The following is a 27,414-nucleotide window of genomic DNA, read 5'->3' on the forward strand; positions in this document are numbered from 1 at the left end:
TTGTTATTTATGGGATTGCACAGAATGATCATGCTTAGCAGAACATGTAATAGATAGGGGGAGGGTGGTTTGTTTTTTAACCAAGAAAGCTACTAGTTATAGCTTGGAAGTCTTTTTATGTGCTGACAGGTCATCAGGATCCAGTTGTAAGGACTGTTTGATCCAAAGCAGACTTCATCATTTCCACACTGCAGAAACAGATGTTCCTGATTTTTTTTTGTTTTGTTTTTTTTTTTTTTTTTTGTTGAGTCTGTTTATGTTCTTTGACTTATGTGTGAAAGAATCCTACTGTTCTTAGGGCCTGACCTCTTTCCAAGTGCTCAGAATGAAGAGTTCACCCATTAGTTAACTTCGTTTTTTAAAAAATGGTTGAGAAGTGTAGAGTTGAGATTTCTATAATGCTAGTAAACTGTTTTGCTTAATACATGCTTTTATCTTTCACCTCTTGAACCAGGTTCATCAGCATCAAGACAGGGGTGAGACCTTTCAATGCCAGTTATGCCCTTTTACCTCCTCCCGCCACTTCAGCCTGAAACTTCATATGCGTTGCCATCAACATTTCCTCAGGACAGAATCCAAAGTGAAGGAGGAAATACCAGAAACTGAGGTGAAGGGGTCACCACAGCTAAATAGTGACTCCTGCCCAGGACCACAGAGGGAAGGAGGTGGACCTGACCTTACGGGATCAGCATCGGTATCTAAAACACCTGATGTGGCTGGGCAATCTAGCGGAGGCATTCCACCTTTACTAGTGAAAGAAGAGCCCAAAGATGACAGTGGCATCTCAGCTGTACCTTTTGCTCTTAGCACTGTCGACAGAGCCCCCAACAACACAAAGCTGAAAGACTCCTCTGATTTTGTGGCCAATACAGCATCGGCACTGTTCAGCCAAGACATCTCTGTCAAGATGGCATCAGATTTTCTTATGAAGCTGTCAGGTAATTGAGCAGCAGGCGGCAGCATCAGCTGCTCCTTTATGGGCAAAGAAACACTTTGCCTTGGGTTTACCAAGTCGTGGAATTGCAGGGAGAAAAACATTGCAACTTCTTAACTTACAATTTCTTGTTTCTTTTGATAAGGAGAGGTGCGTGATGGAGGGAAGAGGGGAAACAGTGAGAGAAGAGAAGGATTTTGCTTTTTAATTGCTGGGATAGGGAGTAAGAACTTTTTATCCAGGCTTTCATGTTCATTGATAATTACCTTAGCAAATCTCATTTGGTGTGTTTTTCAGGCATGCTTGAATACCTGTAGTTCTGGTTTGAAATCACTGAGGGTCACAAGGGCCCAGCATGTTAGAAAGTTCAGCTCTTAAGTTCTCTGCCTTTACCCATCTGTTAAATAGGACCAAAAAAGTATTGGTCACCTTCCTTTCAGAGTAGTATTTGAGGTCTAACTAGTAAATATGTGTGAAGTATGAATGTTACTGCATTTCTTGATTATTAACACTTTAAAAAGGTAGTCCTAGAGATTCAGGAAGAGCAGCTTTTAAATTTTTTTACTATTTTAATTGAAATCCATATCTAATGCAAAGCATGTGTTCATTGTGTTTTCTTTCACTGTCAGATTATTGCTGTAAGAATGATGTTCATATGTGCGACTCTGAAGTGGAGGATGTGTTTAGAGTGAATCTGTTATATTTTATGTGCTCTTTTATTGATTTGACTGAACACTTTAGAATTGTGGACATGCTGGATGGATGTTCTATACTAAATGTTTTTTAAATTGGCCTTTAATTTTTAAAGAGAAAGAAGTCAGGAAAAATGTCACTGAAGAAACTTCTGTTTCACAAGGAGATGGCAGTCCATATGGCAAGTTTTAGACTTTGGAGATAGAAGATACCCTTTTCAATAGAGAATAATTGGTCATCTTTTTCCTTTAAATGGAATGTAAGTTGCATTTTAGCAAATTTTATTGTCAGGTAAACTAAGGAATTAGCTCTGTCCTAATGCCATTGCCTTGGTGAAACCACAGCCATTTATTTTGGAAAAGCTTGCTGTCCTCATCTGCCCAGACCTTTATACCTCTGGGATTGCAATTCTGTGGGGAATCGAGTAGAATGGGTAAACACAAGAAATCAAGCTTGAGGCTTCATGGAGCCAACCAGGAAAATGGAAGAGAGCTGAGGACAAGCAGGAGGTGAAATGGGCTGGCACAAATGGTTTGCTGTGTGGTTGGAAGAAGCCACAGAAACCTCCCCCTTTGGGGGGGAAAAAAAAAAAAAAAAAAAAAAAAATCTGTTGATATAATTTATTATTATGACCAACAAGAAGTGAGTGAGGATGAGTCTGTTTTGATTTGCTTGTACATTTTTTTACTTGTACATTTTTTAATTCAGTTTCAAATTTGGACTCTATAAAATCCATTTTTTATGTTGTCTGACAGCTGTCCCATATATGTTGTCGTTCTGATATCTTATCTTAAATTTGGGTTGCTGTGCACTGAGTGGCTCTACATATCAACTGTACTGACCTGTAGATGGTAGTGCTCCTGATGACTGCATGTAGCGAGAATGAGAGCAGAAAGCAGGAGAGGGGGGAAAGCCTGAAAGCTGAGAAAACATAGAACATTTTGATGTGTTGTTTTTCATGTACCAGTTGATGGGGAGCTGTTTACAGTTTGGCAGACGGTCCTGTTTTCAACGTCTGATCTATTGGCATCAGAAAAAGGATACAAATGTACATTATTCATGCAAAAGGCCTATGCAGTTATTTTATGGTGACTTACTAAAGGTCTTGAAACCTGACTTGTATGCACTGTTACCTAGCAACATGTTATAAAGTCACTGGGGGAGTGAGATGTATCTGTAATTTTGTATGTGTGCATATTTGGATGAAAATGTACTGCCAGTCACCAAGTTTACTACACAAGAAGAGCAATGTTAAAAGGAAAGGAATTTCTTTTCTCCTGAGATTTATATTGTGTTATATACATTTAGCTCATGCTTTCCTCCATACAGTGTGCATAAATTTAGAGCAGAAGTAGAAGTAATTCTCTTTTAGCAAGTTGGCTAAGTATTAGCTGCATTTTTTTGATTGCTTGCTGTGCTGAACCAGGTTCCTTTGAGTGATTTCTTTATTATGACACTCTCGTTAGGCCCATCAGAACTTCAATTATTGGCCCTACCTTTTCAATGATATAAATCTTTTGACATCTCAAATTGTATACGCCAGTTGTAACAGCCAACACAGATTTGTCGAGACCAAATTATGTCAAAACAATCTAATTTTCTTCTCTGACAGGCCTTGTGGCTAAGAAAGAAGTAGTAGATAGATACATAGACTTTTAGAATTTGGCATTTATTCTTATTGAATATTGATGGTTTAAATGAACATTTATTTTTACTTTCCAATGTTTATTGCTCCTCTTCTTGGTTGGTGTCAGTTTGTATGCCTCCAGTTTCATGGGAGACCTCAGGGCCTCTTGGTTTTCATTTCTGTGCAGTTTCAGCCTCCTCTTTTTCCAAGCATATGACTCAGAGGTGTGCTTGTCTCCCTTCAGACCCAAGAGTTAGAGTTTCCAGAAGTTTAACTGGTGCGCCTAGGGTGAAAGATGGTACAAAATTGGTGCTTATTAACTATTATGAATTTTAAAATTGAATCTTAATAAGCATGTATATAATCTTGACACTCAGTATTATTTCTGATTGTGCAGTGCAGTACCTTTCCAGTCTAGATGAAGTGGATATCAGATGGTTGGAAAACAGTACGTTGAAAGTAGTTCGCAGTTGAAAGAGAAGAGTCGCAGTCAAGAGAGATCTGTAAAAAATGCGCAACTGTTCAACAAACAGTTGCACAAATACAAAACCAGGAACTGTTGTAGCTGGGCAACAGTTCTGTGGGAAAGGAACAGGAGTTAACAACGTCATACTGGCGCTAAAACGGCAGTTGTTGTACTGGGATGTATACAAAGGAACAGCCTCAAAGAAGGGGGAAACAGTCCTGCTCTTCTCAGTCTTGCTGAAGTCCAAGGTTTTGGCACTGTAGTTTATGAAGAGTGCGGACAGTTGGAAGGACTTCAAAGGGAGCACCAGAAATGACTTGAGGTTTAGAAAACACATCCAGTGAGGGTGGGTAAAAGGGAGTGAGGTTGTGAAGCCTATAGAGGAGACTAAGGAGAGTCATCAATAAGCCTTTAATGCATTAAGAAGTTTGTCACGGAGAGAAGGAAATAATCTGTTGCTGATTCTTTGTAATTAGGACAAAAAAAATAACAGGTTTATATTGCTGTAGGGTTTAAGTTGACATTAGGAAAATCTTTCCAAAAGTTGAGGTAGTTAAACCTCCATGATAGTTTGGCTGGAGAGACTGTGGCATCTCTGCCACTGGCGAATATTAAAAATGGGTTAGATAACTACCTGTCAGATACAGTTGATCGCATATTAGGCAGTAGGATGGACTAGATCTGTGTAACTCAGTCACTGAACCATGGGGCATCAGAAGCAGTTGCCAGAAATTTCAGCTGAACAAAAACAAGCAGCAAGATGTAGAGAAGCAAAGTGGGGGAAAAAAGGTACAAATGTTCAAAGTTAGACCTGATTTCGAGTGGGCCAGACATGGATTGTGATGACACTGGTCAAAATGGCCTCTGAATTTTTTTTCAGAAAGGCTTAGGGTAGCTTTAGGTTTCAAGAGGTTGAGAAATACTGGTGTGGGTGACCTTCTAAAATTCCTTCAGCCCTAATTCTGTGCCATTGCTTGCCAGAAAGATTTTTAGTTACATGTTTTATGAAATAAGGCATACCACAAATCACCAAATGTAAATCTAAAAATAAGAACAAATCTTGAAATTTTTTCCAGATTCCATTCCCTAGGTCCTAGTTTAAGGCAGGAGATCCTTTTAAATTCACAAGAAATTTAAAAGGGTTCTCTGAAATTTTATTTAAATTTGGAAAGGGGTTATTGTTTGTAAAGCCAGTTAGCAGATGACTCAATATATAAACAGAAGAATATTTAAGCATGAGCATGTTTTTACCTTCAAATCTTCCTTCTCTTATTTCAGTAGATGAAGTGGAGGCTTTAAGTTGCCTGAGTACTTTGCTGGATCAGTGCTTTGCCAGAATGTTTTCTTCCCCCAGTCCATTAATTCCACATTGAAACTTTGTAACTGCATTCATATCTTAATTTGCAGAGTATTTGCTTTTCCTGTTTCAAAGGTTTCAGTGGCAGGCATTATACAACACATCTCTTTAAATATTGATGTCCTTCTACCCACTTCTAAGGCTTGATTTCTTTTGTAATAAAAACCAGCTTTCACAGTGATCCAAATTACAATGGCCAGTGTACTCTAGTGAAGGAACTACTGTGCCTATGTTATGTGCTGCAGTTACTTTTCATAACATTCATAAATAAATGAATCCTATCAAAATGAATGGGATTCTTGCACTATTGATCTCAAAGGAATTCTGTGTGGAAACAGTAATTGTAAGGCATACTTCATTTCTGGCCTCTCTCCCCCACCTCTCTGTGGTCACCAAGTGCATTACTCTAGAAAGCATGTCTCTTCATCTTGTGACGGTGTATATTATCAAGTGTGCCCTGCTTCTGCAGTTCTTTTTATGTTCCCCAAGTTACTTGCATGGAGAAACTTTAAAATAGAGAGGAGGAAGGAGTGATAACATGCTGAGGGTTTGGGGCTGGCAATAAACTATGTTTTCTCCCAGTTCAAGTCATATCTGCTGTCACTATCATGTGAGGAGTCAATTTTTTTTTTTTTGGAAAATAATGCCACCATGGGATTTTGGTGACTGTCCAAAGTACTTGGACTTTGCATTCATGTTTTATTAGCTGATTCCATTAATGGAATAATGAAATAGTAAATCATCAGACAGCTACATACAAAGTATTAGTAGATAAGCTAAGTAATCACTTAGATTATTTGTTCTGTTTGGCCTTGAAAATTACTGCATTCCTTAAAGGTAACATGAGTAATTTGAAATGTTTTAGCATTTGCCATTGACAGTACTGAACTGACTGGCTTGAACTCTCTTCAAACAGCTATTTTTAATAAAATAAAAGCAAGTCCAATTAAATTGTCATAATTGATGTATTTGTGTAGCAAGTTCCAAAGAAAAGACCATGCTGCCTATATTTAGGATTCATAGTTTATGCCAGAACGTAAAATTTCAATTAGAATATGTAAGCACACAGGACTGGCAATTCTTGAGCCATATCCTTTACTTAAAAATACTGTGAATTCCATAATGCTGCTGTCAGTATAAATACCTGTGATGTCATCAAGATCTCTCTTTGAAGTGTCTCTCCAGATTCACATTTTCATAATTTCCATACAGACCTTCAATTTAAAATAAACCTGAAAAAGGGCAATAGCACTGCTAATTAAAACTTGGGCGAATAAAAGCTTATACTAATCTTTGCCAGTAATATATCACCACCCTTATAGTCTCTTTTCAGCAATTGCTAGTTTCACATCCATAATTTCCCGACATCCTTAAAATCATACCCATCATATGTTACATCTTGAAGGAGTATGTAGAATTCAGCAAGATAAAGCAGTGTAAACTCTGTCATTTAAAATGCATGATAACAAACTGCTTTTTGTATAATCAGCCCAATACAACTTAAAAGAAGACATGCATATGATTCTGGACCAGCCCTGTGCTTATGATTTAGTTTTAATATCTACACAAACTCTTGGAGTGTAAGACTAGACTAGACTGATGGTTCTTTTGCTTCTCTGATTATACCATTACTCTGGGCAGAAGTCCTAGCTCATGAGCCTTTCTGTCACATCTATCCAAAATGGGAATTGAAGACATTGTTAGTTCAATCATCTCTGTTTGTTTTGGTTTTTGTTTTCTTAAACAAATATAAAGGTCAGTCTGGTGGTGTTTCTCTCCTCTGCTTCTGTTCCTTTGTAGAGAGAAGAAATTTCCATACTGCAAACAATTCTTTCTTATTGGCAACAAATTTCCCTTTGCTTCTTTCACTCTCCTCCCCCTTTTTTCTTTAACTTCCCCAGAATTTTACCTGTTCTGCTATTATTTTGATTTTTACCTGGAAAGGAGAAGATGATCGTGGCAGATATTAGAACCTTGTTTAGCAGGTGGGACTTTGGCTGTATAACAGGCATCGTGGGGTGTGGGGCGATGTGTGGTCCTACAGGTGCCTTAGCAATTTGCCTAAGTTCTCCATTCCTCTTGGACTAGAACATTGTGAAATTTTGAGGGGACAGTAGGAGGACTGGTCGTTCTCCAGTGTTGTGTCTCATTTTGCTTGACTACAGCTCCTTAAATGCAAAGCAGTTTTAGAGAAGATCAGGATAGTTAGCTGGCCTTTTCTTAACCTCTGCTTACACATTTTTAACATACTTATGCAAGATGGTTTGGAAGACCTCATGTTTTAAGTAGTCTCTGGAAGCCCAGAGGTGGCAAGTCTTAGCATCATCATACTTCTCATGATTGTCTATTATGTCGTTCCACTGCTTTGATAAAAAGGAATGTTTTAATGCTGAGTGCCCTTGAGTCATAAGTAGCTTTTTCATTGATAGTTCCCATCCTCTTCCTTGGAGCCCTGTAAGTTAGTTTATTTGGCTGAGGGCAGAATAGAGGGCTTTGAAAATGAGATGTAATTGAGTTAGCTCTCCAGGAGGGTTAGGTAACGTGAGGTGCCCTGGGACAGATTAATACTCCAGGGCAGAAGGCACTAAAAAGAGAGACCAGCTAGACTGTCCTGCCGGAAGAACAGTATTTCTCCTTTTGGGCCACTTAACAGTGTATACAGCCTCTATGTTTAATAAGTTGAACATAATTTATCAGCCCAATTGGATTTTAGTCTGGAGATTGTCCAGCAGGTTCCAGTTGCATAGATTTTTCTTGCAAAGCAATTAGCTCACCGGTGGTGGCTTCTGCAGTGTTTGTACCCCTTACGCAGTTCTCGAATGTCATCAAATACAAGCGATAGTCTCCACGCAGAATGCCAACACATACCTGCACATTTCAATTACTAGATCGAAAACAGTAGAAGACTCAATTCATAACCTTTATTGACCACAGCTGCCTTCAGGACTATGATGTTCAGCGTCAGGGAAATGTGCCTTCCAAATACCGCAGAACTGATCTGTCAAAGATCCTTGGTTTCTTTTAACCAGCACAGGTCACAACTTACCACCTGGAATAGAAGGCTCCCTGTGTCATTCAAATGCTCTAGTTCCAGTAGGACCTGGATAAAACACTGTCCTTTCTTCCTCAGGTAGAAGTCATGCCATGGTTCTCTTGCCATGGTGGCTCTGAGGAGAATTACAAAGGAGGATTTTCCTGCAAGATCTCAAGGAGACCAGTTCAATTTGCAGTGGCTTTTGCAATGTGTCCTCACTTTCCCCCTTTCCCTTAGCCATGACTGGCCTGCTATCTCTCATCTTTGCAGCTGTAGTCAGGCATCACTTGTAAAATAATATGGTGGTGCAGCGGTGTACTGTGGCGTTTTCGTCACAGTTCCTTTCAACCCACAATCTGTAGATGCTTTTTCTCGTGGCCTCTTTTGTGGCAGCATTTTTGTTGTGGATTCTTTTTTCTTCCTCATGTTCCTTGCTCAGACAGATGGAACAGTGACCAACTCCTTGCTGATTGTGACTTGTAACATTGAGCTTGGCTTGAAGTAATCAGCCCGTTTTTCACCTTTCAATTACAAACATTTTGGGCATTTAGAAATCCTCGTAAGTGGACTGATGCAGTTAGCAGCTTCTATCGCAGTGTTTCAGATTAGTGGCAGATGCCCAAAGTTTTTCTTGTGGCATTTGGCAGTTTGAGGAAAGTGTTACAACTCTCATCGTCTACTTTTGCCAAATGGATCAAATAATTCCAGTTGCCAGGAAGATAAAAATCAGCACTCTGGAATATTCTCTGATATGGTTTTTTTTCTGGATATGGAATGGAACAAATGGAGAGTTATCAACCCTGCTTGAGAGACTGCTGCCTGTTGGTTGCATTTGCTGGGTGGGTTGGTTTTTTCCTTGCTGTGTATTTCAAAATTAAATTGCTGGGTTTTCTGAATTCAGTCTGCAGGCAACACATCCTGCAGTCTGTTCTCATTGCAGTTCAGAATGAATGTAGATTAAATACAAATTAAGTATATGTATGTGTATCTATTTTTGTATGTAGATAGAAGATGTTATTCCTTCTGGGGAGTAATAATTTTGTAGTTCAAATATACTTTAATAGACTTCAACATCATCTTTTTAATCCTTGTCTAGTTCTAATTTTTAAAATATTCCTCAATCATAGGGTTTTTTAAAAACTGGTCTCAGTCAACTTTTATTTCCCTTATTTGCAATGTTTTTTCTTACATCTGTTTATTGTTTTCCCTAATATGACTAGTGGATGCATCATAGTTGCTATTTCCCATATGTTAGCAATTTCGCCCATAATTGTGGATCCGAGATGGGACAGAGGCAAGAGTGGTGGGATTTTTGCTGGTTTTGGGGTAGTTTGTTTTTTGGGTTTGGGTGGGGGGTTTTTCCCCTGTAGTTTTAATGTATGGGTCTTACAGACTGGACAGCCTCCCCCTTTTTTTATTTGTCCTTCTATTTAGGCTTCATTTATGTTGAAACCTGCTTTAGTATGTTTCAAGAAAGAGTAAAAGCCCCATTAATTGAAGCAAAAGCCCCATTAGTTGAAGCAATTGGGTTGAAACTGACCGAATAGTTGTCTCATTTTATTTGTTTTTGTTTTCTGGGGGAAGAAAAATGAGGTAAATAACTCTTCTATTTTTGTGATTTGTCTACAATTGAAACGTTTGATTTTTGGAAAGTGTGGTCAGTTCAAGGAATGTGCTGTCAGTTAATTAAAGAAAGAAACCCCTACTTCTTTCCTAATTTATTAATTCTATCTTCTGTCCAAAGGAAAGCAGCTAAAGTAGGCAGAACCAGCAACATAGGTAAGAACAATAGTCTGGGTTTCTTTTCCCCTTCACGTAATACTGCCAAATGCACATCTTCAGGACTTCCTCTGGATTGTGGGACCCTGACCATGTTTTATATTTCTCATAGGTGATTTCTTGTAGACACACAGGGACAAACTGAGTATACAGATCTCATGAAGAGCTTGTTTAGATTATGGTTGATGTTGTGCTGGTAGTTTTGTTGTCAATGTAGTTTTAACATTGTTATCTAGGGTGGCATCTCAGAAGTGTGAGGGAGCAGCGGCTTATAGCAGCATGTGCTCTCACAGTAGGAAAGCTAATGTGTAGGGTAGGGAGAGAAGGGGAAAGTGAGACATAGGAAAGGAGGGAAAGTTAATGGATGCCCCATTCAAGTCATTCTGAGTGTGTCACGATCATGAAACTATTTAAACTCTGATGTGACCTACCTTGAATTTTTGGTTCTCTGAGCTATTAGAACTTGGCTTCATCTCAGTAGAGTTTGAGAATGCCCTGGGATGAAGAGCATAGAAGTACCACTGGACACTTGTCCTTGGATTGGGTCAGATTGGCTGCTGATTCTGGCTTGGTAATAAGAGGGTTAAATAAATGCTAATTTCTTCCAAAAGTGCCCCCTTTGATCCTCCATTCTTGCGGTAGGGGAATCCATAAGGCATCTGCCACTGCATACTATAGCGCCTGACGCTGAAAAAAGTTCCTTGCTTAAGGCTGTGATATTACATGAATTCTGTTACAGTGATTCTGTTTGTTTGTGGATGTTTTTACATTGTTCTTAACCTGGCTTGTAATGGACCATGGTCTATGGTTGCAAACTTACACTGATCTATGTATGTGAGTTTAATATCACCTCTGTATTTTAAATGGTAAAAATGTATGCTGTCCTGGTCTATAGTGCTTCCTCTATTGCATTCATTTTCTGCCCTGGTTCATGGGCAGAAACATAACTGGCTTCACAGGTTAGTGATTGTTCTCAGTGGATCGTCTTTACCTCTTCACTAAGACTCATGTTTCCTTTATTTTCTGGGACAATTTCAGTTAATACTTTCTTGAAATGAATAAATCAAAAATATTTTTTTTCTCCAGGTTCTCTGAAAGTTCAGGCAGAATGCTCTCTATCAGTTGCACTCAGCTCCTGGTGGAGGTATTTTTCATCTCAGTAGCAGCTAGAGTGGCATATTTTAAAAGAGAAGGAATGCAGAAGGTAGTGTGACATAGAGGGTTTGGGTCTTTTTTGGTGACCACCACACCAGGTCAAACCCCAGAACAGACTGAGTTAGAAAGATGTAGGCCTGGATAAAGAAGATAGATGGATTTTTTTTTAAGTACCTTGGTAAAGTTAAGGTTGGTTTGAGAGCCTTAACCTGTATTTTGATGAATTAAAGCATGCTTTTGTGTTTCATATTCTGCTTTTTTCTTTTTTTTTTTTTTTTTTTTTAAGGAAAAAGCGATTCCTAATACTGGTAAAAGTGTTTATAGGTCATATTAAAAATTACACATATAAGGTAATTTAATTTCTGAAGTAGTGAATAGCACCGATGTGTATGTACATGCTGCTTATGTGTACGCTGTTTATACTGCTTGCTTTAATCTTGTTCTTGGCTATGGCTTGCCAACCAATAAGAAAGGAGAAAAATCAAACAACCCTGGAATATAAACTGAAAAGACGTAAGTGTTGTGTTACAGGGTAATGTATTGGCTTTAAAATATCAAAAAAACAAACAACGCAAACATGAAGAAAACCACAAAACAACGGATTGTGTGAAAATGAACAAAGCTCGAAGTAGCAAACAGAAGTGTCTATTTGCAATAAAGACGGCAATTGTACCCCATATTTTAGGGTTGAGGTCTCTGAGATGGTGAGCACTTCACAGTGGGATGCAGGAATTCAGATTCTCTAGGAGTCTGATTTGGGGGCAACTGCTGAGAGGAGAGTATCTGAGGAAATAAGCCAGGAAGGTGAGGAGCTAGAGAGTAGGTAAGAAGCAGTGAAGTAGAGAAGAAAGTAGACCAAGGGCTTAAGCAGGTGAATGTTGCCAGATTTTGTTAGGTTGATTTGACCTGTTAGTACCCTGCCCCATCAGTTGGATATTACCATCCTGGTGATATGCCAGTTCCTTGGCTTTTCCTGTTCGTGTAATGGGTTTGTAAAACAAGCAGCTGTCTGCAGCAGGCAGTGCACGTTGGCTTCTAATGCCCTGCTGCAGCCTGTGAAAGGGGTGGTGGGGTACATCCTTCTAACGTGGTCTGAGTGATATTTGACAGAGCTTATCTGCAAGAGTCATGAGGGTAGGCAGGGGATTGTCATGTGGAAGGAGAAAAATATGTAGGAGAGGTAGTGAGGTAAGTGGTGAGAGAGCTTAGAAAGATAACAAAATGGGGACGATGCTCTATCTTTCATATTTGTGGAGACAGAGGTTTAGAGAGGTGAGAAAGATGTAAACTCATCAAAGTTTGGGGCACTGAACAAGTCATCTGCTGTGTGTTACTGGGAATTTAAAGTGAAATTTTGAACAAGAAAAAGCCACTAAGAGACAGGGAAGGAAGTCTCTCTTAATGGTCAAACATAAAGAATTATAAGAAGAGCTGCTGAAAAATAGTGCAACTTCTTTAGCCTCCTGTTTGTCGTGCAGTCTGCCTGTGAATTTATATTGCTTGGGTTTGGAAGTATTGTTTAGGAGGCGTTCTTTGTTTCATCCCTTCAACCAAAAGCAGCGCAAAGGATCTACCACTGTCAAGGGGTATCAGAAAGACTGTTCAAGAATAACATTGTTCAGTGTGTAGTTCTTAAGCAGCCCCAAGGTCTCTGTACCCTTCTCTGAGGCTGTGCAGCTGCCTACATGGAGTATTTGAAAGGATTATTTTAAACTTGCTTTCTTCTTTATGGATGTAGAACCTGGAACAGTGCTCTAATAGCATCTTCTAGTGCAGAGCTGTCTTCTGAAAATCCCTCTGTTCTCTTTCTTAACAAATACCAATGTTTAGGACCTAAGAATTTGCCGTTCTTTTCCCTTTTACTCTCCTCTTAGGTTTCCTGTTTTTCTGCTCTTCATCTCTTGCCTCTTTTCCATGCTCTAAGAACTCAATATGTAGTACCCGTGCGCTTTGGCAAATTTGCCCTCCTGTGAAATTATGTTTTAAACTTCCATCAAGCCTATAGAAGACCTACAAACCAGTGACCGGGGGAATGCTTTTAGAAGGAGTAGGGGCAAAAAAGTAAGAGGAGAAGGATGGTTTCTTGAGCTCTGTACATGCAGGTTTTGTGTTTCAACACTGTCCCTTTGTACAAAAGGTGCAGAAATTTGTTTACTTCTTGAAGCATCTGTGAATACTGTTTGGCATACTTGCTTCCAGTATGTACTGTAGCATTTCTCAGGTTATGGTTTCTTCCTATTACTAGCTGCTCTATGATTATATATTGCATATCTCATTAAGTCTCACTTCTTTCCTTCTCTTGACAGCTGCAAATCAAAAAGAGCCCTTGACTCCTAAATTTAAAGTGAAAGAGGAGCCTAAGGATGAAGAAGCTGCAAGTTCAGCCTTGTCTCAGTCCAGCTATGTGTTCAGCCAGGAGTCCGAAGCCTCAGCTCCAAATGTCCCTGAGGAGAAACTCAAGCCACAGGAAGCGCAGGCAAATGTGATGAGGCAGGACATGTCAGTCAAGGCAGCATCTGAGCTCCTCATGAAGCTCTCAGGTAGATATTTAATTTAATAATATTCAATTTCTTAATTTTTTTTTTTTTGGTGTATGCTAGCAGGGTTACCTTGCAGAAGGAATGTTTAGCTTTATTAGCAAGTGAAGAAACAATTGAAAAGGTCTGTCTACACAGGTTTATATACATAAGACATTGCAGTTTTGTCTGTCGCCATAGTATCTAATTATCTGTGCTCTGGTTTTCAACTTTAATGACTATAGGATAAGTCAAAAGAAAAGATGCCTTAAAGCTTTTAGAAGTTGTCAGTTTTAAAATGTACCAGAACATGTTAATACCAATTTATTCACGTGTCACTTCATTAACATCATAAGAATGTGTTTCTATATTGAACTATACGTGATATAGCTTTATAAATGCTGATTTTTGAAGCCTTTTATTTTTTCTGGCAATATCTTGTACTCAAAATTATATGATAACACTGTTAAAAAACAAACTGAGCCAGCTTTCTCCTGGTAGGGAGACCACTTGAACTTGCCTGCATTGCCTTAGTGATACATCCTTCTGCCAGACAAGTAGACAGTATGCATGTGTATACACATATTTACTGTTACAGCTGGATGGAGTAAAATAAAAATGTGTGTTCTGCTAATTATGATTTGTTTAACTGTCAGAATTAAGGAAAGTAAAAGGGTTGAATTCTCCCTGCTGGGAACAGGCTGAGTGAGTGATGAAAAGGCTTTGAACTTCTAATAGGCTTTAATTTTTAGGACCAAGATGTGAAAGTCAGTCCGGGAGGTTGGGTTTCATACTTTTCCACCTAAACTGGATCAGTTAGTTTTAAGTCTTCTCCAAGACTGGACAAGACTTACTTTTTTTAAGTATGCCAAAGTCACGCAAGAGCTTCCAGTGGAAATGCTTACAAGTTTAGTAACTTCTGAGATCCCTTCCAAACCTATCTGAAATTACTTGGCTTGATTGGATACTGTCAACATTGAATTTGAGCTCAAATTTATATCTGAAAGACTATAACTGACTAGGATCTCCCCCATAAATTCTAACACGTAATTCATTCACTCGTGTTCATACCTGCACACTTTAATTTGCTGAAGAATTTGAATCCTTGATTTGCCAGACTTCTGTGTTAATGGTGCAAAAAGTGCCTCCCAGGTACAAAAGTTGATCAGAGTAGAGATTTCCCAATTTTTCACAGACTCCCAAATACTAAACATTTGGTTATTGATGTAGTGCACTGTTGCTGCTGGTAGCTGGTTCAAGTATGGTGTTCTGGTAACAGAACTTTACAGCCTAATGAATGTTAACCTGTGACTTTATTTTTCTTGGTGCATATAAATTTATATAACTATTTTCGTAAAGAAAGAGCTCCATAACTTAATGATTTCTCAAGTACTTCAGAGACACTAGGGTTCTTGATTGTGAATCTTGAATTCAGCACTAGCAGGCTGTGTTTAAATAGTTTTATTACAGGCTAATGTATTAGAATATTTGTGCCTTAAATATCTGTTTATATGAGTGAAATCTGGCATGTATAAAATCTTGGTCAAATCTACAGTCACTTCTGTTGGGAACTCCCAGTCTTTAAAGGTTGTAGTAAGAAGTGCACTAGTTTAACATTTCTCTTATGATGTCTTAGTGATTGAGCAGGTTTTGCTGATAGTGGTCTTTTTGGTTAATCTGTAGATTAGAAGGTAAAGAATTACTCTAGGATATACTCAGTCGCTATTGCTGCAGTTGGTATTCCTGAATCAGCCAGTGGGTGGGGTTATACCAAGTTTATCGCGTACACTATTTTCAACTTGCACTTTTCTGAATTACCATCTAAGGCAGAAACTATAAAGGAGGAAAACACTTAAGATACAGTTTAATGTAGGACAAATATAAGAGGAATATCTAAGATCAATAGCCTCTTTAGTGTTTTTTTTTAATGTTTACTTTATCTGGTAGAATACTCTGAGATCACTGTTGACTTCCCAGCTTATCTTAAGCAGTTCTGCACTCTGTTTTTGATGATTTAGAACTTAAACAATTAAGCCACTTCTTCAGAATAAAGTGAAAACAAGAACAAACTTCCTCCATTTTCCTGGTACTGGAAGGAGAGGGAAAAAAAAAAAAAAAGGAAAGGAATGAATTTGTCTGCATGTTCTACTGTCTGTGGGAAATCTTTCAGTCAAGTGCCCTTATTAGATTTGATATATTATATAATTGGGTTTAAATCAGGTCCTTCTGGGTTCTATATATTCTTGGTAAAGACTGAATGGATTACATCCTTGCTTTTTTATTTTCACTTTCTTCTATGTAACACTAATTACCAAAACCTGCACTGCATACAAATTCAGCAAGGGATTTCCAACATAATAGTATTTTGCTTTCTGCATTCCTGACATACATGCTTCTGTTACCCCCTGAGCAATAATATTGCCAATTGTTGCAGCCTCATGAGAGCCTCTTGGCGTTTAGGCACAGACCTTGCTGTCTCCTTTTGTGCGAAGCATACGCTGGTTTATATTTTTCACTGGGAAATCTGTACTCCCAAACAGAGATGTTGTGCTGCTAGCTCATAGCTGAGCTTGTACAATGTAGTAGAAGGCCTTTCCAGCTCTGGAGCCTAGTTTGGGCTGGTGCATACTAAAAGAAAGACTTAGTGCAAATCACCGGCCCTTATAATGGAGGGACTTGTCAGCTACTCAGAAACTACTCTAAAGCTAGGAAAAGTTAGAACAATAAACGTATTTTACTGTAGTAGAACATTAACAGAACATTTTCTAGCTCTCGTTGTAGAGGTAGGTGTACAGAAATGAGAAAAATCACATGCAGCTGTCTATTTCAGTTATACTACACAAGGCGCTCTCTTCTCTCATTAAGCTAAAAAGCTGTCAGGACACTTGCGCGCTTCTAGCAGCCCACAACCAGTGTTTAAGATCACGCCCTTGCCCTGCATATTACTTTGGTGGAGTTAGACCTTATCTGGAGATGCTATGCCCTTTTATACCAGTTTTTTTCTCCCCTGTGTTCCACTTGGATTCAGATCTTCTACCTCACAGTTCACAAACTTGATACCTAGTCACTTGATACCTAGTCGCACTTCTTCCAAAGGGTTATTCAAGCTGAGAAGGCTAATGTCTCTTGGGCATGTCTAGGCAGAACCCATTTCCATCCAGATAGTCAACACAAAACTTCCTAACAATGGATCTGCTATTTAAAAATAAATGAAATGCCCATTTGGAAGAAATGGTCTTTGGGGGTTAACAGCCAGTGTTCAAGCCTCAATGCAGACTGTCAACTTGCATTTTACAGAAGAACATAAAATGACTACCGTGATTTATACGAATGTACAAAGGTGAGCTGTGAATTCTGTCCATTACTAAGTCTTGACTGAGACTAGATCCAATGGTGAGCAAACAGTTTTGAGGAGATAGTGGAGTAGGGCAAATCGCTCTCATCTCTGTTTGGAAGGGTGCCATCCCTGCAAGATTTTAAATTCCTATTAAATGTTGCACAAAATCACTTACTAAGAAATGGAAGTAATGTATTTCAAATACACCTGAACCAGTTTTCTACATTCTCACTAATTCTCTTTCATGGAAAAGCTAATTTATTTCTCAAAATGTTTAATTAAGTGGTGTACCCAGTGATCCCTGGGCAGTTTTATACACTCAGTCTTGTAAATTGAAAGGTAGGTTTCAGAGGAGACTGATATTTAAAATAAATGTTTGCATTTACATGCTAATGTTTGAGTCTAAAAACTCATTTTCTGTTGAAATAGTCATGCTGCTAATATGTTTTGGGCATGTATTACCTTTCAGAAGCATACAGTGTTTTGCCTTGTCCAAAAATGAATGCATAGCTGGAGGTGTATAAAATCTATTCCAGGTACTAGCATTTTATAAGTAATATTTTACCCTGGTGCCTTGAACTATGACATTAGTATGTCCCCATCTTTCCTAGAAATGCTGTCTGAATCACATTTGCCTTTATTTCAGCTAGATCTTATTTGTGAAATGTAGTCATTTTGCATTTCAGTAGTAACTCAGGTTGTTTTCCTCTTTTTTTTCAGTGGATCAATTCCCCATGTATTGCACATATCCTTGTTATCACTAGCAAATGCATGACCTTTGTGCTATCCAGTTCCTGTGGATTTTTTGTACTTCAGTCCTTGGGTCACACAGTGCTTCTTGTAATACACCAATTCCCCAGTACCAACAATGTGTCATGATTTTGGGTTATCAGCAGGTGCAGTTAGTGCATACTTACTTTTTGTGCCAAGGTCACAAAGTAAAATGTTGCATGCAGTTGATTCCAAAAGCATTCCTGATCAACTCTGTTTATTATCACCTAATTATATGAGAATTCCTCTTTCAGCACAACTGGTCATTGCAGGGGTTTGGTGGTTGGTTTTTTTTTTCCTTTTTTGATTAAGACTTTATCCACTTGAAAATGTTTATGCTGATTTCGTATTTCATGCCTTGTAGTTAATTTTTTGACACTATATCTTATGTTTAACTGAAACCACATGGATTAGAAATTTTATTTAAAAAGAGGAAGAAAAAAGAAAAATGAATGATAAAACAATTCTAGCATAAGATGAAGGCCAGAGCACCTGAATGCTACTCCCATTCAAAAAATGGCACATCGTGTGTTAGGGCACAGTGAGGTGAAGGACTATCTGAGAAGGCTTTAAATTAGCTCATATTAAAACCAGTCCAGTCACAACAGCACAGACTTCCAGAGGAACTAAGTAACAATATCAGTTTAAAAAGTTTGCTAACTAGGAGTGCTATCTATGCGTGTGTGGCTGAACAGCTGATGACAGATTTACCTCATTTTAGGGCTTGGGTGACTTTATGCTTGGCTGTCATCAGCAATGTGAATTGACAACAAAAATGAGTCCATGGCTTGTAAGCTATTATTCTTAGCAGTCACAAAATCTTCCCAGGTTTAGTGGGTTGCATTGGCAGTCTTTTGGTTTATTGTTACTATGGTGAAGAAAAAGTATGTTACTACATTCTTTGGGTGAGACAGGGGACAGAGAAACTAACCTTCCTGTATATATCTTTTTCATAACTTCATGGGCTGTTCTGGGAAGTGCTTGTATGGAGCTAGGCTGCTGTCTTTGGAGATAGCTGTTGTCAGGACCTCATAAGAGTCTCTGTACCTATATTGCAGGGGAGCTGTCAGGAGTGCTTTCATCCATGCTTAGAGAGCCTTGATAATGGGCAGAGTGAAAATACAGGCAAGTCTTTTGTTCCTTGGTCTCTAAACAGCTCATTAGAAAGCTCTGGGCAGCAGCAGGTGCTTCTGTAGAAGCCCAGAAAAGTAAGTGGGGAAGTGTATGACCCAAAATAAGACCTTCTCGTGATGGGAACTAGAGACATGGCAAGCCATGGCAAGTCACATCATCAGATTAAATCCCGCTACTAGCCAAGTGGGGTTTTTGTTTGGTTTTTTTAACCAACAGAAATGTGAAATTGATTGTGAATGGTTAGAGTGAATCTGTGTTTTAATTACGGTATAGAAAAAGATACAAGTTTCTAGATAGCTAGATTTATTATTGCAATGTGTCATCTTCTAGATTTTTTTTCAAGATTTTGAGACTCTCCTGCCAATGCTGTACTACATGAAGTTAGTATCAGGCCATGGTACGTTCATTCAGTTTTAATAAGCTTTTCTGTGACATCAGCATAATCACATAATCCCAGAAGAACTCAGCTAGTAATGGATTCTTACCTGTTGATGGGTTTTGCCATGTTTCATGATAACATTAATGTCTAAACCCCAAAGCAGGAGAAATGTGAAAAAAATACTGCCCATTCACAGGAGAAGTGTAGGGTGGGAAGTATGGAAGTCTGCAAAGTCTATGGGTTTTTTTTCCCCTATAGAACTTAAAAAAAAAAAACCAAACCCCACAAAACAACAAAAATCACAGAAAAACAAGTACCTTATAACAGAGACTGGCTTTTAGTTCAGTAGATGCTATACTATACCTTTAAGTTATTGCAATTAATTTTCTTCCTTTTTTCCATGTCAGGGTAATCTTGACATTTAATGAAAACTATGATAATTTAAAAGATAATTTGGAATAACAAGAAATCATAATGTCTGTAGTTCAAATATGCTTCTGTTGGTGTTCTGGATTTATTTTATTTTACTTTTATTTTTTAGGATTGTCACTAAAGAGTTTAAGCACACACACACACTCTCCCGATCCTTCACTTTACTGCTATTCCTTGATGATGTTCAGCCAGGTGGGAATGGCCACAAAGCTATGGAAAGTGGGCACGTCAATTTTTGTCAAAGTGTCAGGGGATTGTGGTTGCACAGTATTTGCAGAAGGGCCTCTTGCAGTCCCCCTGGCCTTTGGAGAGTCAGCTTGTAAAGATAGAAGAACTGGAGCCAGGCTCTCTGCAAAGGTACAGCTTGCTGGAGAAATGCTAGACTAGAATTTTCTTGAACTGGGAGACTTGCATAGACTGGAATATGTTGTAAAATAACAATTCACTGCACGTGTATACTTCTTATCAAATTCTTCTTGATCTATGTTTTGAGGGGTTGGCTGTGTTCTGCAAGTTGGGTCTTTCAGGTAAGCACCATAATACTACCATTTACGCGGAAGGAACAGCAGATGCATATCACAACTCAAATTAGTCTATTGCTTTAATTTGCTCTTTTTTTTTTTTTTTTTTTGGTTGGCTTGCATTTTTGTGAAACTAAGACTGTAGTTGCAAAATACTGTAACATGGAAGTTCAGAGGTTCCACTTTAACAAATATGAGCCATTTTATGATTATTTTTTTTTAATGCAGGATCCTGTTACATTGATTCAAGGCCCATTGACATTGTCTTATATAAAACAGCAGTTTGAAAAAAATACCAGCAAAATAAAGCATCAAGCACAGTGCCCTAGGGAATGTCAGATGTTACTTGTTGTGTCTCTGTAGCAGAACCTTCAGGGCTCGCCAACTGTTCCCTACCTCCGAGGTTTTATTTAAGCTGTTTTAGGGCATGTTTATTTCTAGCAAATCAGAACAATTAGCGTAACAAAGTGCTTGATTCTCCATACTGAAAGCTTTTGAAGTCAGTACAAGTTGACCCGCTAGTTACCCCTGTCTGCTTGATTGTGAAAACTAGTACATGAGTCCAATTTATGAGACATATGGGAAAGGCTTTCTTTTCTAAGTTGATTCATAAAGTTGATTTGTAAAGCTGATAGACATTTCAGCAAATATGAGCAACTTAGAATTTTAGTTGCAGGATGAAGTTTTAAATAAAATTGTGGGAAGAAGCATGAATGATTTAACAAGGATTCATTTGATTTCAGCAATGGAAAGTCATTGGACAGCTATTGTTTCAGCAAAAGCAATATTTACTACATGACTTGGTTTTTTTATTAAATCTGTGCACCTGATTTTGACTTTCATCTCAAATAAAACAAAAAGCAGACTGTGCTGCATTAGAAGAGCATGTTCAGTGTGTTTCTTCTAGAGCAGGTGAGTGCTGCATAGAAACGTAGAATAGTTTGGGTTGGAAGGCACCTTTAAAGGTCATCTAGTCCAACCTCCCTGCAATGAGCAGGGACATCTGATCAGGTTGCTCAGAGCCCCATCCAATCTGACCTTGAATGTTTCCAGGGATGGGGCATCTACCACCATTCTGGGCAACCTGTTCCAGTGTTTCACCACTCTCATTGTAAAAAATTTCTTCCTTATATCTAGTCTAAATCTACCCTTTTTTAGTTTAAAACTGTTACCTAGCGCAACAGGCCCTGCTAAAACCTTTGTCCCCATTTTTCTTATAAGCCCCCTTTAAGTACTGAAAGGCTGCAATAAGGTCTCCGTGGAGCCTTCTCTTCTCCAGGCTGAACAACCCCAACTCTTTCAGCCTGTTTTCATAGAAGAGGTGTTCCATCCCTCTGATCATTTTTGTGGCCATCCTCTGGACCCGCTCCAACAGGTCCATGTCTTTCCTGTGCTGAGGGGTCCAGAGCTGGATGCAGTACTCCAGGTGGGGTCTCACCAGAGCAGAGCAGAGGGGCAGAATCACCTCCTTCAACCTTCTGGCCACACTTCTTTTGATGCAGCCCAGGATATGGTTGGCTTTCTGGGCTGCGAGCCCACACTGCTGGCTCATGTCCAGCTTTTCATCCACCAGTACCCCCAAGTCTTTCTCCACAGGGCTGCTCTCAATCCCTTCATTCCCTAGCCTGTATTGGTACTGGGGGTTGCCCTGTCCCCGGTGCAGGACTTTGCACTTACCCTTGTTAAACCTCATGAGGTTCACATGGGCCCACTTCTCAAGCTTGTCCAGGTCTGTGTGGATGTCATCCTGTCCCTCAGGCATGTCAACCACACCACTCAGCTTGGTGGTGTCTGCAAATTTGCTGAGGGTGCACTCGATCCCACTGTCTGTGTCACTGATGAAGATATTAAACAGTACTGGTCCCAGTACGGACCCCTGAGGGACACCACTTGTCACTGATCTCCATCTGGACATTGAGCTGTTGACCGCTATCCTCCGGATGCAACCACCCAATCAATTCCTCATCCACTGAATAGTCCACCCATCAAATCCATATCTCTCCAGTTTAGGGAGAAGGATGTTGTGGGGGACTGTGTCAAAGGCCTTACAGAAGTCCAGATAGATGACACCTGTAGCTCTTCCCTTGTCCACTGACATAGTCACTCCATCATAGAAGGCCACTAGGTTGGTCAGGCAGGACTTGCCCTTGGTGAAGCCATGCTGGCTGTCCCAAATCACCTCCCTGTCCTCCATGTGCCTTAGCATAGCTTCTAGGAGGATCTGTTCCATGATCTTCCCAGGCACAGAGGTGAGGCTGACGGGTCGGTAGTTCCCAGGGTCCTCCCTTCTAAGCTTTTTAAAAATGGGTGCAATGTTTCCCTTTTTCCAGTCACCAGGGACTTCACCTGACTGCCATGACTTTTCAAATATCATGGAGAGTGGCTTGGCAACTACATTAGCCAGTTCCCTCAGGACTCTGGGATGCATCTTGTGAGGTCCCATAGACATGTATGTTCAGGTTCTTCAGGTGGTCATGAACCTGATCTTCTCTTACAGTGGGAGGCTTTGCTTCCCCCAGTTCCCATCTTGCGGTCCATACACTCGAAAGGTGTGGGAAGAGGGGTTGCCAGTGAAGACTGAGGCAAAAGATTTGTTGAGTACCTCAGCCACCTTCTTGTCTGTTGTTAACCAGTTTGCCAGTCTTGTTCATCAGGGGTGTGTGCTTTCTTTGACCTTCCTTTGCTGGCTGCTATACCTGTAGAAGCCCTTATTATTATTCTTTGCATGCCTTGCCAAGTTCAGCTCCAGCTGCGCCTTGGCCTTCCTGACCCCATCCCTACACAACTGGGCAGCATCCCTATGCTCTTCCCAGGATACCTGTCCCTGCTTCCACGGCATGTGCATTTCCTTCTTGCCTTTTAGTTTGACCAGCAGGTCTCCACTCAGCCATGCTGGTCTCTTGCCTTCCTTTCCTGGTTTCTTACACCTGGGGATCAAGAACTCTTGCACTCTATGGAAAGTGTCCTTAAAGATCTGCCAGCTCTGTTCTGCTCCTTTGTCCCTGAGGGCAGTTTCCCACAGGGTCCTATTGACTGACTCCTTGAAGAGGTGGAAGTTTGCTTTCCTAAAATTCAGGGTCCTGACTGTACTCTTCACCTGACCCATATCCCTCAGGATTGCGAACTCCACGAGTGCATGGTCACTGCAGCCCAGGCTGCCTCCAATCTTGATGTCACCAATTAGCTCACTTGTGTTGGTGACCAGTAGGTCCAGCATTGCATCCCCTCTGGTAGGGCAGTCTATTACCTGGCTTAAGAAGTTATCCTCAGTGCATTCCAGGAGTGTCCTGAATTGCCTACAGCTTGCCGTGCTACTTTTCCAGCAGATGTCAGGGTGTTTGAAGTGCCCCAGCAGGACGAGAGCCTGTGAGCACGATGCCTCCTGTAGCTGGAGTAAGAAGGCTTTGTCAGTAGGCTCCCCTTGATCAGGCAGCCTGTAGACAACACTAACCACAAGGTTCCCTTTGTTGCCTTGGTCTCTAATTCTTACCCATAAGCTTTCAACCTGCTCGCGGCTATTCTTCAGAGACAGCTCTTCATGCTACCCATTTCTTGATGTAGAGAGCAACCCCTCCTTCCTCGCCTGGCCCTTCTGAATAGCCTGTAGCCATTGATAGCCGTACTCCAGTCATGGAATTTGTCCCACCAAGTTTCAGTAATGGCAACTAGGTCGTAGCTTTCTAGCAGCGTGGTGGCTTCCAGCTCCTCCTGTTTGTTGCCCATGCTGCGTGCATTGGTGTAGAGGCACTTCAGCTGGGCTGTCGGCCATGTCACCTTCTTAGAGGAAGACTCCGTAGTTCCTTTGAGGTATTTCACTGGTGTTTCCCTCTTGGCTCCTATTACCTCAGGAGCCCTTGGCTCACCTCCGTAAGACTTCAAGTGTGCTCCAGTGTACCCAGCACGGCTCAGAGCAACAGGCTGAGGGCCCTCGGTAGCCCCATCCCTCTAACCTTGGCGTGTCATCCCGCAGCTTGTCACGGGCAAGCCTGATATTATCCCCTTCCCCCTTCAAGTCCAGTTTAAAGCTCTGTCAATGAGCCCTGCTAGCTCCTGAGCAAAGACCCTCTCCCCGCTTTGAGAAGGGTGAATCCCATCTGACAGCAGCAGGCCTGGTGCTGTGTAGGCCATCTCATTATCGAAAACCCCACAATTGTGGTGGTGACACCATCCACGGAGCCATGCATTAACAGACTGGGTCCGTCTGTTTCTTCCAGTGTTGCTGCCTGCAACTGGAACGAGAGAGGAAAAAATAACCTGTGCTCCAGATCCCCTTGCCAACCCTCCCAAGGCCCTGAAGTCTCTTTGATCACCCTTGGACTACGTGTTGCAGCTTCATCACTGCCCACACAGAAGAGCAGTAATGGGTAATAGTGCGAGGGCTGTACCAGGCTAGGGAGCTTCCCGGTGATGTCCTTAACGTGGGCTCCAGGGAGGCAGCGGACTTCCCTAAGAGGAGGGTCTGTCCGGCATATTGGACCCTCTGTTCCCCTCAGAAGGGGGTTGCCTACAACTATAACCAGGTTTTTTTCTTCCTTGTGGAGGTGGCCGTGATACGGGGGCTAGGCCTTTCTGATCTTGGCAACACCTCTGGTGTAGATAGACTGTCATCTGCATCATCCATTGACTGGCCTACATCCAGAGCCTCATACCTGTTGTACAGAGGCACCTGGGAAGGCAAGGTGGGCAAAGAGGGGGTTTGCCTGCTGCCCGGAGCACGGACTTGCCTCCATTCACTCCTCTCTTTTAAGCTACTGCCTTCAGCCTGGTGGGGGGAGGATACAGGATTCCCTTGATCTTGTGTTTTTTTTTTTTTCTGGTGACTGTTCCTATTTCTGTCTCAGGGAGGGCAGAGCCTGGTTCCACCAGTCTGTCTCTTTCTCAGGTTCCCTGATGCTCCTTAACCTTTCTACTTCCTGCCTGTGGAATACTGTACCAGTTTTAGGCTCCCTGGTTCAAAAGGGCTGTTGAGAATTAGTGGATGGTCTAGAGGAAAGCAGCAGACCTGATTAAGGGTCTAGGGCTCATGACCTATAAGGAAACATTGAGGAAAATGGGCCTGTTCATTCTGGCAGAGGGGGGACTAAAGGCAGATCTAATTGCAGCCTGCAACTAGTTGAAGGAAGCTTAGAAAAGCAGTGGATTCAAACTCTTTTCTGTAGTGGCAGATGGTAAAAGAAGGGGCGACAGCTACCAGCTGCAGCTTGGAAGGTTCAGAGTGGACATTAAGAAAAATTTCTAGTGTAGCACTAGAACAAGTGTTACCCAAGGATGCTGTAGGTTTCCCTTGCTTGGATGTTTTGAAAATTCCGCTAGATAAACCTGCAGCTGATCTGATCTAGTGCCAATGATTCATGGGATAATTTAGTTTGGAGGGGACGTCCAGGGTTCATCTAATCCAAACTCTTGCTCAAAGCAGGTCCAACAAGATCAGGCTGCTGCAGGTCTTAAGTGTTGAATGTGTCCAGGAATGGAGAACCCAACCTCTCTCAGCAATGTGTGCCAGTATTTCGCCATCCTGACAGTGAATTTTTTTTCTGTATATATAAACAGAATTTCCCATGTTCCAACTTGTCTGTCGACTCTTACGCTATCATTGTGCATTTCTGAGAGAAGTCTGACTCTAGCTTCACTATACCTTCCCTTCATACCTTAGAAAGTTGTCGTCAGCAATAAAATGTCCCCTTAATGTTGTTTTCTTAAGGCTGAACAAACCCAGTTCTCTTAGCTGATCTCCTCTGATGTCTTGCAGCAGCCCCCTAACTATCTTGGTAGTCTTCCAGTTCACATGCTCCAGGATGTCAGTGTCCGTCCTGTACTGGGAAGCCCCAAGTGGAGTACAGTACTCTAATGCAGTCTCACAAGTGCAGAATAGAGGATAAGAATCTCCTCTTTTTGCCTGATGGCTACAGGTTTGATAATACAGCCCAGAATATGGTTGGCCTTGGTTGCCACAAGGGCCCATTGTTGACTTGTGCACAACTTGGGTTGGATTGTGGCAGTCCCAACTTTCTCAGAGAAGTAGCTTGAATAATCTCTTTCTAAAACTTGGCAATCTCTGTCCTAGGCTGTAGAGAGGCATTGTCTAAGACTAAGTTTCAGAGGCACTCCTACTGCTACATCTTCTTAAGGTGACACTGTCAGGCCTTCAGGGATGAATGTTGTACACTGAGCCTTTAGGTAGCACAAGTATTGTTCTATGTTTCTGTTGTGTTTGGGTTTTTTTAGCAAGTGCCACTACTTTGCGATTCCTTGCACTTGTGAATGCCAGAGAACCTGAAAGCTGTGGAAGGAATTGTTTTCTCCTGGAACAAGCCTGTCCAATACTGCATTTTTCATATCTGATGTGGAAAATTGTCTCACTTCTTGTGAATAGGATGAAGTTCATTGAGGCTTTTGTAGATCAGCTGATTAAAAGTTATACTGCTCTGTAAAGAAACAGCATCCCTGTGGCTTGATGGTAGTACATCCATGTATGCAATAATTTTCCCTTATTTTGTTAAGCTGTTTCTGTATTACAAAGTTAACAGCAGAAAAAGGCATATTAGGTGATTTAGTTCATCTTCTGCCAGATGAGGAATGTTCACTGCTGTGCTGTTGTTCTGAGCTTCATCCAGGTTAGTTTTGAATGAATAGCAGACCATGTTTCGGAGATCACAATCTGGATACTTTAAAGCTGCTTGAGTCTTCATTCCCTGCTGATTTTTGCTAGGTATTAGATGTCTGTACTTCTATAAAAATCTGGCATGAAGAAAATTTACTCTCATACACTAACTTTGTATTCTGATACATTGCAGTTTATTTAACCTAGCCCATCTACTCAAGGGGAAATGCAAAAGTGGAAAAAAGCCAAAGCTATCATGATTTTAATTATTTGAACCAGGAGACCTTTTGGTGTACCAGTCCTTGACTTGAAAAACTTTAGCTGCACTATGACCACGTGAGATACCTATGTAAGGAAATAAGGGGTATCACCTTACTCCACAAATGAACAGTCTGTAGCACAAAAGGGAAAATAATCTTCAGGAAGTTACAGTTTGACTGCCTGTATGGTGAGATGAGTATGGGCATAACCTTAATTACAGTCTTTCGCCAGCACAAGATCTAGCACAGCTGGGTTGTATGCCTGTGATTGCTGTTCATGGGGCAGACTGACTGTGTTTCCCTTTCTTTAGCTCTTGTAAAATTATCATAGAGACCCTCCTTCAGCCTTCTGTGTGTGTGTGTGCTTCTGGGAATCAGAGTATGACAGGATTCATGTTCAGCAGGGACATTCTGTCAG

General features: G+C 40.6%; 1 protein-coding gene across 6 annotated transcripts in view; it reads left to right on the top strand.

The window, feature by feature from the left end:
- The window catches only part of ZNF827 (zinc finger protein 827), a 115,729-nt gene that overhangs the window by 45,613 nt on the left and 42,702 nt on the right, over positions 1-27,414 (top strand). For all 6 annotated transcript variants that reach the window (XR_003925420.2, XR_003925419.2, XM_030028386.2 and 3 more), the window contains exons 4-5: positions 455-938; positions 13,352-13,585. Coding sequence is in view for 4 of the 6 variants with exons in the window: in XM_030028386.2 (XP_029884246.1) it covers positions 455-938; positions 13,352-13,585 (718 nt within the window). In the remaining 2 variants the exon portion in view is untranslated. The remainder of the gene's footprint in view (positions 1-454; positions 939-13,351; positions 13,586-27,414) is intronic.

Source organism: Aquila chrysaetos, chromosome 1 (assembly GCF_900496995.4).
Source record: "Aquila chrysaetos chrysaetos chromosome 1, bAquChr1.4, whole genome shotgun sequence".
NCBI lineage: Eukaryota > Metazoa > Chordata > Aves > Accipitriformes > Accipitridae > Aquila > Aquila chrysaetos.